Source organism: Larimichthys crocea, unplaced genomic scaffold, assembly GCF_000972845.2.
Source record: "Larimichthys crocea isolate SSNF unplaced genomic scaffold, L_crocea_2.0 scaffold532, whole genome shotgun sequence".
Taxonomy (NCBI): Eukaryota; Metazoa; Chordata; class Actinopteri; family Sciaenidae; genus Larimichthys; species Larimichthys crocea.
The window spans coordinates 541,625-556,517 of NW_020856961.1; the positions used below are offsets into that span (position 1 = coordinate 541,625).

The following is a 14,893-nucleotide window of genomic DNA, read 5'->3' on the forward strand; positions in this document are numbered from 1 at the left end:
CGTTAATCTGTGGAGGGTAGAATCAAACTAAAGAAACAATTTGAAAGATTGTTCAATTTATCCACTAAAACAATCAGCTGACTAGATTCATCATGATTGAAGACAATCATTAGTTGAGAACAATCCTACATAGATACAGTTATTATCTTTGGTGTCTGTGCACTTACAGAGCTTTGTTGGAGGCTTTGACCACTGGCAGCATCCTCAGAAGAACCTCCTCTGAAGCAGAGTATTTCTTCAGGTCAAACACGTCCAGATCTTTGTCTGATGAACGTAAGATGAAGACCAGAGCTGACCACTGAGCAGGAGTCAGTTTCGTGTGGAAGACTTCCTGAACTCAGGTACTGTTGGATCTCCTCCACTAGAAAGATCATTCAGTTCATTCAGACAGTTGAACAGATTGATGATTCTCTCTGGAGACAGTTCTCATTGATCTTCTTCTTGATGTACTTGACTGTTTCCTGATTGGTCGTGAGCTTCTTTTCTTGTTCAGTGAACCTTCAGGGAGCTTGGTCTGATTGGTCTCCAGTGAAAGACCCAGAGGAGGAGCGGAGGAACAAGTCCAGGTGTCCATTTGGACTCTGTAAGGCCTTGTCAATAGCAAACCTGTGGACCTCCGTCACAGATGTTTGGTGAAAAACATTTGCCCACGTTCAACGTTTGCCCTGGTTCAGCATCACATTCTTGTTTGTGTTAATGAGTTTCCTCTCTACATGTAAAGCTGCCAAAACTCCTGAACACTCAGATGGATGAAGCTAAACATCTTGTCTTCTTTCTTCTTCTTCCAAGTTCTCTTTAAAGATCTCTGTGAACACTCCTGAACACACTGAGGCTCCTTGACATCAATGCCACTCTCTTTTAGATCTTTCTCGTAGAAGATCAGGTTGCCCTTTTCCAGCTGCTGGAAAGCCAGTTTTGATAATGACTTGATGTACTGGATGCACTGTTTTTGGTCATTCCTGTCTTTTGTCCGATCCATCTGAAACACCAGGAAGCGGATGTACATCTCAGTCAGGGTTGGGCAGCTCTCCTCCCTCTCTGGTCTTCACAGACCCTCCAGAACTGTAGGTGATCCAGCAGAAGACTGGGATGTGGCACATGATGTGGAGGCTTCGTGATGTCTTGATGTGGGGATGATTCTGCTGCCTGCTCTTCATCTCTGAATCTCTCCTTGAAGTACTCGTCCTTCTGAGGGTCAGTGAACCCTCTGACCTCTGTCATGATGTTGACAAAATCAGAATGGATCTGATTGGCTGCTGCAGGTCGTGTGGTTATCCAGAGGCGAGCAGAAGGAAGCAGATTTCTATTGACGAGGTTTGTCAGCAGCTCATCCACTGAGGTCGACGCTGTAACATCAAAGTCTGTGTCCTGGTTTTCATTGGTAGAGCAGTCCAGTTGAAGTCGGCTCTCATCCAGTCCATCCAAAACAAACAGAACTTTGAATTCACTTCTGTCATAGTTGGTGATTCCTGATGACTGCAGAGTTGTAGATGTAGTGTAGTTAGAGCTTCTTCTGGGATGACTCTGGCCTCAGTGATTACCTCATGAATGACCTCTGTCAAAGAAAACTTTTTTTCCTTCTTTAAGTTCAGCTGGCGAAAGGTGAAGGGGAATATAGATGCACATCCTGATTGGCTCTTCCTTCCCCAGTCCCACATAACTTTGTTCACAAGAACCGTTTTCCCATTCCTGCGATTCCAGTGGTCAGCACTGTTCTTATGGGTCTTTCTTTTCCAGAGGGAGGTTTGAACATCTCACTGGGTTTAATTGATTTCTCTGTATCTCCTGGCTTCACCACCACCTCAATCTGCATGACCTCATGCTGTGTGTTGATTGTGTGGCTGTGTGTTGATGTTGCTGTGATGTACAGCTCTGTGTAGTATCACCAGGCGTTCCTCCTTTCTTCTGTAACCACCTGTTGTACACACTCAACTTATCCTTGAGGTTTAATTGAAGCAGCTGTTGATAATATGAGATGTGTTGTGGTTTTGGTACTTGAACATCCCATCTGTGTATCAATGGAAAAACAACATAGACTGCATTTAGACTGCATGTCTATAGATGCCTCTTCTGTCATGAGCATCAGTAACATTCTTTGCCTTCATAGACATAATAGATGGCTAACTGTTGACGTTCCATTAACATAAACAGACAACAGTGTCTCCAGACTAGAGTGCTGACAGTAACACTAACATGGGTAAAACATTCTCTTTTATAGTATTTGTGGTGTTATCTGTAGGAGTTTAAGTCTGACCACCAGGATGAGTTGGGCAGAATGGGAGATAGACTCAGGCACTTCTGATGGACTTTGAGAGTGTCTCTAATTCTCATTGGGCAAGCGTCATTGTATGTATTGACGCCGCTCAAGTTTGTCCCTTCATGATGCGGTTACGCCCCCTTATGTTTGTGTTGGAAGTGACGTAGTGTAGTTCTCTGTTCTTGAGTTGAAGGTTAAATACAACAGACGTGCAACTACCCCGGGTCTCCTGTTTCTTCCTTAATAGTGGTCATATTAAATGACCAAGTATACAACAGTCATTAATAATACCAGCATCAGCATCAGAGGCTCCTGAACACTTTCTTCCTTCCTGACCTCACCACTGACCTTTGACTTCAGCAATTTATCCACAACACCTTCCTGAAAAAATAGACATTCACCCTATCCATTATCCTGTTCAATCTGTGTATCCAATCTGTTGCAGCGTGTATAACTTTGCTTGTAGTTGTGATTCTGTATGCAAAGCTGAAGTCTGCTTGCTGCCCCCTGTTAGGCCCAGCTGAAGGAGGCATGGCCACCTTCATCATCCCTTCTTGGAGACCTGAAAGACCAGGATTGAAGCAGCACCTGCCCTGACCCACTAATCCCCAGTCGCCAATTTGATGAATCAACCTTATTTAAACCCAGAACCACCTGACAGTCGGAAAATGAAAAGAAATGTCCTAAGCGTCACGATTCTGCTTTCAATCTTTTACTGAACAGACTGCTCATTATTACACTGACAAAAGCACGGCCTTACATCACTCTTGTGCTCAAAAAACAAACTTCCTTGTTACCTTTGACCTATTAGTCACTGCACAGAAGCCTTAAACTAACACCAAAAATAAATGATTCCACATTTTAAATATTTAAACTTTGTGACTGTATGTTTCGTATGAATGACTTATTACTGCATCAATGAAAACCAAAGAGACAACAGAGCCATAATATGTGACACAGAAAGTAAAACCAAATGACACTTTATCTTTTCAAACTTATAAACTACATTTGGTCTGTCGGGGCTTCCATACAAACCAGATAATCAGCAGCTTTACCTTCACTCTGAGAGGAGGAAGGTCCTCTGTCCTCTGACCCTGAGAGAGAGACAGAGACATTATGAGTTATATTCTCTATTTCATGACTTATTAGTAACTTAGCTGTTTTTACTGCTGTTGAGTCAGAATATTTGAGTTTTTTATCTACATATAGATGTGGAAGACATTGACACAGGATGAATCTCATGAATGACAGACTACAACTGTTAATGAAATAAACTGTATGAAGAAATGTACCTTTACCATCAGACTACAATATGATGAATATGTGAAATATTGAACAAATGAACAACATACAGTGTGTTCTTTCAGATGTACACATTCTACACGTCACTGGGATAAAGAAGCACATTTTATTCATAAGAAAAATAAAATATTCTCAAAATGAAAACATCTCCTAACAAACATTGTTATTACTCTTTATTTCAGGCTTTATATTGATAGCTAATGGTACTGTAGTATTTAGACAGGGTCAGAAATGTATTGACGCATTTCAGATGCACGACTTTGTATCCATGAAGGATCCAATACAAGGATCCAATGATCTTCTGCACTGATAGAGCTTATAGTTAGTGCTGGCTCAGGTCATCCCTTAGTTATGCTGCTACAGGACTAGACTGCCCCTAGTCAGGCACAGTATTGGTTGAAGATGCAGTCACATCTCCCTTTACTGAAAACTCTGTCTCTCTCTCTCTCTGTCTCTCTGTCTCTCTCTGTCTCTCTCTCTCTCTCTCTCTCTCTCCATCTGTAAACCTTCATGTCTCATTAATCATGTCTCTAACTAAACTTCTTCCCTGGAGTTTCTGTCTCTGTCGTCCAGCAGGTTCCGTGGATCGTGGCTGCTGCTTGTGGTCCTGCATGACGTCCACTACCATTTACTACTGTCATTATTGCTGCCATTGAGCCTTGTTTGGGTCTGCCTGAGGTTAAAGGGAAGTTTTTCCTCACCACCGTCGCCAAGTGTTTGCTCATGGTGGAACTGTTGGGATATTGTTATGATATGCCGCTATATAAATAAAATTGAATTGGATTGAATTGTTTCTTTAGTATGTGTTGTCACCCACTCTCTGGATCTGAAAATTAAAAATAAGGAAATGTGACTGACCTTCTGGTCCTGAGCTCGTCTCTGACAGACTCTGGACCAGATCGTTCCTGTTGATCTTCTCTAAAACCTTCTTGGTCACCTTCAGAGCTCCATGAAGTTCATAGGTGTTCACCATCAGATCCACGATGTCCCGTCTGTCTGCCTTCTCCAGCTTGGACACTTTGATGGTTTGGTATCCATCCAGGACGTCAGGGTACTTCAGGTACCATTTGAACTTCTTCAGTTCATCGTCTGTCAAATCCTCCAGAGTGTCCAAAAGGTCCTTTGACGACATCGTGGCTGAAATCAGGCAGTATGGTCAACCTGAAGGAAAAGTATGACACAATGTATCAGAGCAGCAACAGGAGCTGTGATTGGCTGACACAGGAGCTGTGATTGGCTGACACAGGAGCTGTGTTGGAGTCTGGCCTGTTGGAGCTCCTCCTGCTCCTCTATGGGCTGAACATGTGTTCACCACTTACACTTCTTTCATTTAAAGAGAGCTTTATGTTTTACGTTATCTGCTGTCTTATCTTGGACTGATAGTCCTGTTCTACAAGAACAACACAAACTGTCCCAGCCAATCACACCTCAGCTCCACACAGGCCACGCCCTCTATGAGGCCCCTCTTCCCGTAATCCAAAAGCCGTTTAAGAAGCGAGTCAATCCAGCGAGCCTCCACTCAGTCTCTTTGGTTCATCTCTCTTCAGTATGCAAGACAACTTTAATCCACCTGTTGAATTCATCGTGCCTTCCAGCTCACCTCCGTCTTCAGAACGAGAGACGAGACATCCAACGATAGTCCATCGTTTCAGTTCTCCAACTCACCGCCTCCAGAGACAACTCAGGCCCGTCGACATCGTCCTGACTACACCGGCCCCACAACACAAAGTCAACAGTAGTTGGAAGCGCACAGGTTTCTTCATACTAGCTTAACCGGCTAGTAGCTGATTAAAGACTGGTCAGTATTACGTGGTCAATGTAGTTTCATAAACAAACCTACTTCCTCTGACACAGCAAACACAAACACAACCTTTAAATACCTTTAAACCTGAGCAGCTAACCCAAACAAACAAACACAGAATTCCTGGGCCCTCCACCATACCAACAGTAATTGCAGCCCAAGGCAATAAACATAGGCACCTGGCACCGAGATGCCTGCGCCCACAGCAGATGGCTCCATCAGGGGTCCCTGCCCCCAAGATTCCAACAACGACAACCATCACCCTTAATGACCCCAGGTGGCCCCAGTGCGGCTCCAGCGGGGTCCTCACCACTAAGATTCCAGTGCCAACAACCATCAACTCCAGTGACCACAGGTGGCTCCAGCAGGGGCTCCCCGCTACCAAGATTGCAATGCCAACAGCCATCCACTTCAAACAACCATAGCAGGTAACCCGGGCTCCTGGCACCAGGACGCCAGGGCCCACAGCCGCTCACCAGCCGTTCGACCATAGCAGGTAACCAGCCGTTCATCAGCCCACCTGTTAATTCGAGGTAAACCAAACTTTTCTCATCTGCTGTTCCATGTTGGCAGAATGTCCTACCAGTTCCTACCAGAAGTGGCCACTGCCACCTGCTTCAAATGACCACTGCAGGTACCCTGGGCTCCTTGTCTTTAAACTTGCATAATGGGCTGAGTATGTGACGCTTGCGATGTTTGTAGTAGAGTTATTAACAATCAGTGTTACTTGAAGTGATCTGCAGCAAACATCTGAGTGTTACGTCATTGAAAGTCTTTAAGTCTTCATTTTCAAACCTGACAGGTTCAAAGGTTCACTTCTATCTTGCAGAGATTGTGGCCATTTATTGAAATAACAACAAGCAACAAGACAACCACTAGATGGAGCAATAGTCCTTTTCTCTGTGTTTTTGTGTCAGGCTGTCACAGAGATGTAAGCTGGTGTTTCTCTCTGTGATCAGGACAACCCACATGAACGTCTGCTGTAAGTTCACGTGAACACGTGATCTTCACTTCATGCTGAACACCTGCACAGGAAACCTGCAGCTAGATCCTAATAAGGTCATGTGGTTTTATGGTTTACCTGTGTGCCCTATTTTAAAAGTTAAACATCATAAACAGGTCAATAGAAACCCAAGATAAGAATATAATAAAGATATATAAAAATATAAATGAGTAAATAAACATAAATCTGACAATATTCCTGTCTGTACTTTTCTTTCTTTTTGTCTTTTGCTCTTTTGTCATTGTTTTCTAATAAAGCATCTAGAGACAAATACCAACAACAGATGCATAAAATCTTGTGAAGTGAACGTGAGCTCAGATTATGAGACATTCTTTCTCTCTCCGCAGAGTCACTGAAGGAAATATTGGACTCAAATCTTCTGAACATTCTGACACTAAAATGACATTTTTCAGAGAAAACAGGAGAAAATGAACCTGGATGGAGATCTGTCTCTGTCCCAGCAGCTCAGGCATCTCTTCTCTCTGTCGGTCTGCTTCACCAAAGATGATTGATAACAACTGAACCAGAACTTAAAGAACTTTCTGACCTGATCTGCCTTCATCATCTACACGACGATCACAACAACAGCACTCAACAGACAGGAAGTCAATACCGTTTCATTTCATTGGTCGAGACTGGAATGCGTCATCTTCAGTTATTGAAAATATCTGACACGGTTCACTCATCCTGTTACTAAATGAGGATCCTACTGACTGACTCTCTCAAAATGTCACAGAAACGTTGTTTCAATGCTTTCAATATGTTATAAGCCTCAGAAAGAAGAAGAGGAAGAGAAACAGCTGAAGAACAGTCTGTAGAGTCATGACAACATGTGACAAAGTCCTCATATAAAAATATAAAGATCAGCTGAGCTCAGCAGAGTTTCACTGACAGCAATCCTCATTTCCTGTTTACACCTGTACATTAACATGTGTCACATGTGGACCACATTCAGGGGCGTATGACCACACTGATGTTTGATGTAGGTATGTACCCTCTTTGAGTTACAACACAAGTACCACAGAGAGTACCACCAGGTCGAGATCATATTATTTACAGAGACTCAACAGTTCCACCATGAGCATGAAAACTTTTCTTTAGAGGCAGAAACCTCGAGCAGAACCCGGATGACGGTGGACCGAGTGCAGATGTAACGGGTTTGAAGAGTTCTCTGATGAGCTGCAGCCTCTCAGCTTCTGTCTTCATCGTTATTATTACCTGCTGCCGCCCCTCGTCAATTATACATGACGGCTACAGTTCACTGACCTGCCACACTGTCCAATCAGCTTTACACTGTGTGTGTGTGTGTGTGTGTGTGTATTTACTCCCTGCCATACTCCATTAAACCTGGTTTCAGGTTCCTCTTGTTCATCTGCTGGTTGGGCTCCACTTTAAAATACAAACTGAATACTTGGATACGATGCAACAGCAGCGTCAATTTGTTTCACTGAAATCATTTTTCACTTCAAGTTCAAAATCTAAAAAACTGGGTGGAGGTCATTAAATGAAACAAACGACTACACAGAAGGAAGCGTTTCATTGGATAGAAAATTAGTTCACAATGACATCATCAACAACTTTTTATAGTTGATCAGGAAATGACAAACTCTAAAATAGCATGAACAATACCTGAAGACACTGAAGACACTGAAGACACTGAAGACACTGAAGACATGACCACATGCGCATAACGACAACAACAGTGCACTTACTACAAATTCCACTTCCTGTATGACACCTTACATGTTAGCATTTTAATAATCGTAATTAGTATTTGAGTTTATTTGACTCGTTTAATAAAGTCAACCAGTTGAAATGTTTCAAAACAAACACTTTTATTAAATTGATGAATTCATTCATCGCAACGTTACAAAAATGAAGCAGTCAGTTATAAAAACAAAAATCATCAGTTACATCCTGTTCTGATCAACTATGAACTTTTTGTTTGGAAACTTATAAAAATATAAAAGCCACATCAGACCCGAATCAGCTGAGAACAGAACTTCATTAAAGGGAAAACAAACAGACCAGACCAGAACAGAACAGACCAGAACAGAACAGACCAGACCAGACCAGAACAGACCAGACCAGAACAGACCAGAACAGACCAGACCAGACCAGAACAGACCAGAACAGAACAATTAAAGCACTTCATTAAAGGGAAAACAAACAGACCAGACCAGAACAGACCAGAACAGACCAGAACAGAACAGAACAGAACAGACTAGACCAGAACAGAACAGAACAGAACAGACCAGAACAGACCAGAACAGACCAGACCAGAACAGACCAGACCAGAACGGACCAGAACCTCCGTCCTCAGTGTGTGTGGACAAAATAACAGAAACCCTCAGAAAAAGCTCGGATGTAAATGAAAAATCAGGATTTTGAATTTCTCTTATGGCTCGTTGAAGTTGATCTTAATAAGAAGCTCTGCAGTATCTGACCACAAAGCTTCAGAGTGTCTGTGGATATTAACAGACCAGCTCTGTGACACGAACCATCCGGGTCGGCTGAATCCTGCTTCAGACAGCTGTGATGATCCAGATGTTTTTTCACAGCTCCGTCTCCCAGCAGTCGGTCCTCCCTTCATGTCAGCGTCACCGCTTTAAGGATCAAACTCAGGTCAGAAACCTCTAGAAAGATTTCCATCGGATGGCAGACAGGATGGTGTGGACGAAGTAGAGGAGAGTCGCCACGTATGAGAAGACCTGAGGACACAAAGAGGACATCAGTGAACCTGAATCCACAGAAATCTTATTTAATTAACAATTAGAATTATATTTCCTGTGCGCTGTGTTCAGGTACTTGTGAGAAGCTCAGATATTTGTATGATCGAGAACATTTATTTAATGAGCTACATATTTCATTACAGATAATTATTGTCATCTGTATGCCATTTAAGACAGCATGTATAAATAATGAAGTCGTTTTCTGGACAAATAACTTTCATTTGTCATTAATGACATAATGCATCAAATCACAGCTTGGTTGTCCATTTACAGTTATATAACAAGTATTTCAGACCGAGCAATCTGATTGGTCAAATAGACTTTCTGAACATGCTCAAATCAGCATGACTCATCACTAAAAATATTACTCCACCATCTGCAAATGAAAATATGTAACATGTAAATTTACTGAGGCTCAGACTACATGCTGGAGGAGTAAACTGAGTTCATTACATACGAGAGTCTACAGCTGTGACCGACTGTTTTCCAGGTATTAGTCAGACTCTGTGTAGGTGGCAGATAAAACATGTTTATATATGGATATTATATCAGATTATAGGTTTTATTTCATTTGGTAATTGTAGCATAATCTCTGGTCTTATTTGAAATCAGGTGGTTCTGTTGAAGAACATGAACAGAGTCGTCGTTCGTTTCTTGACTTCAGTCACGGACAGGAAGAGGAAGTCAACCTGTGGTCACAGAACACATGAGCTCGTCATAAATTCATGGTTCAACACATGAAACATGAAGCCAAACTCACCACTGCAGAGATGTCCAGCTGGTAGTTCTGGAAGTTGGTCCCATCTTTCATCTCCAGGGTCACTTTGGCCAAAGCCACCGAAGCGCTAAGGTAGAAAAAGGCAGCGATGCCGTGATACACGAAGTCCTGACAGACGAGGAAGAGGAAGAAGACCATGAAGTCTGAGTTTAGTGAGCGTGACACAAACACAGTTCAGTCTACGTCCAGGTTTTAGACAGTCTGCGGGGACGTCACAGAGACTACGTCCAGGTTTTAGACAGTCTGCGGGGACGTCACAGAGACTACGTTCAGGTTTTAGACAGTCTGCGGGGACGTCACAGAGACTACGTCCAGGTTTTAGACAGTCTGCGGGGACGTCACGGAGACTACGTCCAGGTTTTAGACAGTCTGAGGGGACGTCACAGAGACTACCTGTAAGACATATAGTTTGGCTCCTGATGGGCTAGATTGATCGACTACTCCCGCCAACAGCCTCATAGACTCCAATGTTATAAAGCGGAGAAATTTTCTGGAGAAAGGCAGAAGTATGTTTTCTCTCTCTCTTGCTCCTGAGGGCACATTTCTTCTTCATTTCGAACACAAAACGATATGTAAAACGATCAGGAAGGTCCTCATCGTGCCTCAGGTTAAGCCGGTTCAATGATGGAATTACGGTTTGGCCAAAAGTCCTTCCTTTTCGAGAGGAGTTCTCAGCATTTTCTCTCAGTCTCTAACTGACATTCTAACAGGTGCAGATCAGCTGCTGCTGATTAGGTCCTGGTTGCTTGGCAACCTCAGGGTGCTTGAAGGAGAAGAGGGGGGAGGGGCCACCAGAAGCCGAGCGGCAGCCATTTTAGTAGTTCTTGGAACTTAATTTTAACTTGTCTGTCTAAAATGGCAGACAGAGACAGCAGAGCAGCTAGCTCGTTAACATGCTAATGATAATTACCATTAGCCACTAGGAATTAAATACAGCTAATGTTTAACATGGTATGCCAACATGGTAATGTTAATTGCTAGTGCATCAGCGTTAACATGTTAATGTTAACATGTTAATGTTATCATGCTAATGGTAATTGCTAGCGCATCACCGTTAAAATGCTAATGCTTAACATGCTAATGCTAACATAGTAATGATAACATGCTAGCGCATCAGCGCTAACATGCTAATGGCAACATGCTAATGTTAACATGCCAATGCTAACATGCCAATGCTAACTGTTAACACATCAGCGCTAACATGCTAATGCTAACATGCTAAATGAACATGGCATGTTAACTGTTAGCCCATCAGCGATAATATGCTAATGTTAACATGCTAATGCTAACATGCTAATGCTAACATGCTAATGCTAAAATGCGAATGCTAAAATGTTAATGTTAACATGTTAATGCTAACATGCTAATGTTAACTGCTAGTGCATCAGCGCTAACATGCTAATGCTAAAATGCCAATGCTAACTGCTAGCACATCAGCGTTAACATGCTAATGCTAACATGCTAATGCTAACATGCTAATGTTAACTGTTAGCCCATCAGCGCTAACATGCTAATGGTAACATGCCAATGCTAACTGTTAGCACATCAGCGTTAACATGCTAATGTTAACATGCTAATGTTAACATGCTAATGTTTAACTGTTTAGCCCATCACGGTAACATGTTAATGTAACATGGTAATGTTACATGCTAATGCTAACAGGCTAATGTAAATGCCTAGCCCATCAGCGTTAACATGCTAATGTTTAAACATGTTAAGTATCATCTAATGGTAATTGCTAGCGCATCACTGTTAAAATGCTAATGCTAACATGCTAATGTTAACATGCTAATGCTAACAAAGTAATGATAACATGCTAATGCCAACATGCTAATGGTAACATGCCAATGGTAACATGCTAATGTTAAATGTTAGCCCATCAGCGCTAACATGCTAATGGTAACATGCCAATGTTAACTGTTAGCCCATCATGCGCTAACATGCAAATGTTAACATGCGAATGCAACATGCTAATGCTAACATGTAATGCGGAACTGCGAATGCTAAAAGCTATGTTAACATGTTAATGCAACATGCTATTGTTTAACTGCTAGGCATCAGTGCTAACATGCTAATGCTAAAAATGCCAATGCTAACTGCTAGCCCATCAGCGTTAACATGCTAATGTTAAAATTTAATTCTAACATGTTAGGCTAACATGTGTAATAGCTAAAATGCTAATGGTAACAGTTAATAGTTTAATATGCTAAGTTAACTAGCCCATCAGTGCTAACATGCTAATATTAACAATGCTAATGCTAATGCTAATGCTAACGCTAGTCCATCATTTGTAACATGCTAATGTTAACATGCTAATGCTAATTGCTAGCACGTAAGCGCTAGCTGCTCCTGTGTCTAAATAAACATGTGTAAAATGACTGTTTGAGGTGTGCTTTTTTGAATACAGACCCCCAGCAACAGCCCACACTCGTCACTCAAAATTTCTTCTTTTCTAGTATAAAATTTGCTGAGGCAGTGTCATAAATAAATGCATGGGGACGACGGGGCCAGATACAGGCACACTCAAAATTTCTTAAGAAATTTTTTCTATTATTCTACGCCCTTTTTTTGCTCGCTACTCTCCTCCAGAGTTTTTTGTCGCACTACCACAAAACGTGTATCAAAACGACCGCTCGGCGGGACATGTTGTGCTATGGTCTTTTCTAGAGTTTCGGCAAACGGTTTTGCCAAAAATCGACATTGACGAAGCCAAAAAATGAATGGGTGTTATGCGCGAACTTTCCAGAGCTAGAAGTGAGTGATGTCATTGCTAGAGTGGAGAGGGGAGAGAACGATCAGTGAAAAAAATAAAATGGATTTGACTATGTCCCCCTGGCTGACGATGCAACAGTAATATCATGCTCTGAATGATCCCCCGACGGTGGCCAAAAAAAACCTCTAATGTATGCATCAAAACCACAATCTGAATGACCAGCAGACTGCTCGTCTGTGTATACTGTCTGTGCAAAGTTTCAGTGATTGATACAACAACTTTTGTACGTTTCATGTAGAATCATGTCTGTGTGGGGCATTTGGGTCCACGGGGTAGTCAAATCCGTTTTATTTTTTCACAGATTTTTCTCCCTGCCCTCACGTCTACTGATATTCACCCACTCTCGCACAACACATTCCGCCAGATCCACACCATTATAAACCCCGGAAACAATGTTGCTACAAACCTGCTCAAATTTGAGACTTGTTGATAGTAAAACTGGTTTTAAATAAAAGCTGTCGATGAGTGTTAGGTGAATCCTGATAGATAAGGGAAGCATACTGCGTTTTAAAACGTTATCAAAGAAGCTCTCGGTGATGAAGAATGATACTGCCAGCAGCAGTTCATTGTTGCAGAAACTGTCATGTTGAAATGTCTTTTTTTTGGGCCTCCCCAGTTCATTCCTTAGGGAAATTTTCGCAATTTCGCAATAAATCAAATTCGCGAAGAGAACATGCGAAACTCTTAGAAAAATCATAGCATCGATTCCCGGCCGGCCGGTCTTTTTTGCTACCTGTTTTGTGTATGTGCGACAAAAAATCTGGGAGGAGTAGCGTTGACAAAACAAACGGCGAAGAATAGAGAAAAGAAGAAGAATGAAGAATAGCGCGGTGGTGATAACATATAGTGTGCGCTTTCAGGGCACCCTCACATTAATAATAATAACTAGAAAACTCCCCCATAATTCTTCCTGACACTGCTCAGCACAATTCAGTACTAGAAAAGGACATTTTGAGAGTGACGATGGGTGTTGGTGGGGGCTGTATTCAAAAGCACCCTCAAAACAGTCACTTTTAACTGTTACTTGTACCACGGAGCAGCTAGCGCTTACGTGCTAGCAATTAGCATTAGCATTTTTAGCTAGCAGTTAACCTTCGCGTGATAACATATCGATTTTAGTTTAGATGTTAACGATGATGGATAGCAGTTAGCATTAGGCACTGTTAGCATTAGCATGTTAACATTAGCATTTAGCATTAGCATGTTAGCTAGCCTTACCATGTAACATTCGCATGTTAACCGCTGTGGGCTAGCTGTTAGCCCTTAACATGTAGATGTAGATGTTAACAATTAGCTGTTAACATTACCATGTTAGCATTCGCATTTCAGCATTAGCATTGTTAGCGTCTGATGGGCATAACACGTTAATTCGCATGTTAGACATTCGCAGTCCCATTTGCATGTTAGCGCTTGATGGGCTCACAGTTAACATTGCACTGTTAACATTAGCCATGTTAGCATTAGCATGTTAATGTGAATGCGCTAGCAATACCATTAGCATGTACACCTTAACATGTTAACATAGCATGTTACCGTGATGCACACAATTAAATTCCATCGTGACATTACCTGTTACACATTAGCATGTATTTATTCCTAGTTGGCTGTATGGTACCTTATCTTAGCATGTTAAAGAGCTAGCTGCTCTTGCCGTTCTATCGACAGACAAGTCAAATTAAGTGCAAGCAAAACTACTAAAAAATGGCTTGCCGCTCGGCTTCTGGTGGCCCCTCCCCCTCTCTCTTCCTTCAAGACCCTGAGGTTGCCAAGCAACCAGGACCCACGTATATCAGGGGAAGCACGTTATGAATGTCCTTAGAGACTGAGAGTAAAATGGTGAGAACTGGACTGCTTGAAAAGGACATGGACCTTTTTCTGCCAAAACGTATATATTTCCAATCATGAACCGGCTTAACCTGAGGCCGATGAGGACCCTTCCTGATCGTTTTACATATTAGGTTTTTGTGTCGATTGAGAATGCAAAGTAAGAAATTGACCCGTAGGGCAAGAGGTGCGGAGAGCAAAGTTACTTCCTGCTTTCCTCCAGAAAATTTCCTGCTTTTTTTTTCCAGGGAGTCTATGATGGCTTTGGGGGGGGGGAGTAGTCGATAATTAGCGCGTCACGGAGCCAAAACTGATTAGTCTGGACAGCTTTGGCAGGCGAGCATGTGAGTGAGACGACAAATTTTGCGACGTTTCTATGTATAAATGTGGTCTGTAGTGGGTATTGAGGGAGTCACGGGTCGT

General features: G+C 42.2%; 2 protein-coding genes across 2 annotated transcripts in view; both read right to left on the reverse strand.

Moving 5' to 3' along the window:
* Nucleotides 1–8,965, reverse strand: part of LOC113745214 (NACHT, LRR and PYD domains-containing protein 12-like) — a 22,776-nt gene extending 13,811 nt beyond the window's left edge. Inside the window, exons 1-3 of the mRNA XM_027276680.1 lie at nucleotides 8,865–8,965; nucleotides 4,418–4,720; nucleotides 3,313–3,351 (exon numbers count right to left, since the gene is read on the reverse strand). Of these exons, the coding sequence (XP_027132481.1) occupies nucleotides 3,313–3,351; nucleotides 4,418–4,691 (313 nt within the window). The 5' untranslated portion in view covers nucleotides 4,692–4,720; nucleotides 8,865–8,965. The remainder of the gene's footprint in view (nucleotides 1–3,312; nucleotides 3,352–4,417; nucleotides 4,721–8,864) is intronic.
* LOC113745215 (myelin and lymphocyte protein-like) lies at nucleotides 8,951–10,011 on the reverse strand. The gene is made up of 2 exons (XM_027276690.1): nucleotides 9,856–10,011; nucleotides 8,951–9,074 (listed from the first exon to the last, which is right to left on the reverse strand). Exons 1-2 carry the CDS (start codon nucleotides 10,009–10,011, stop codon nucleotides 9,000–9,002), a joined length of 231 nt encoding a protein of 76 aa, XP_027132491.1. The 3' UTR covers nucleotides 8,951–8,999.
* Between the last annotated feature and the right edge of the window lie 4,882 nt (nucleotides 10,012–14,893).

Coding starts and splice junctions, on each gene's coding strand:
- LOC113745215 (XM_027276690.1), bottom strand. CDS start 10,011: ATGGTCTTCTTCCTCTTCCTCGTCTGTCAGGACTTCGTGTATCACGGC. Junction 9,075..9,855: donor AGCTGGACATCTCTGCAGTG/GTGAGTTTGGCT, acceptor TTGTGTCCTCAG/GTCTTCTCATACGTGGCGAC.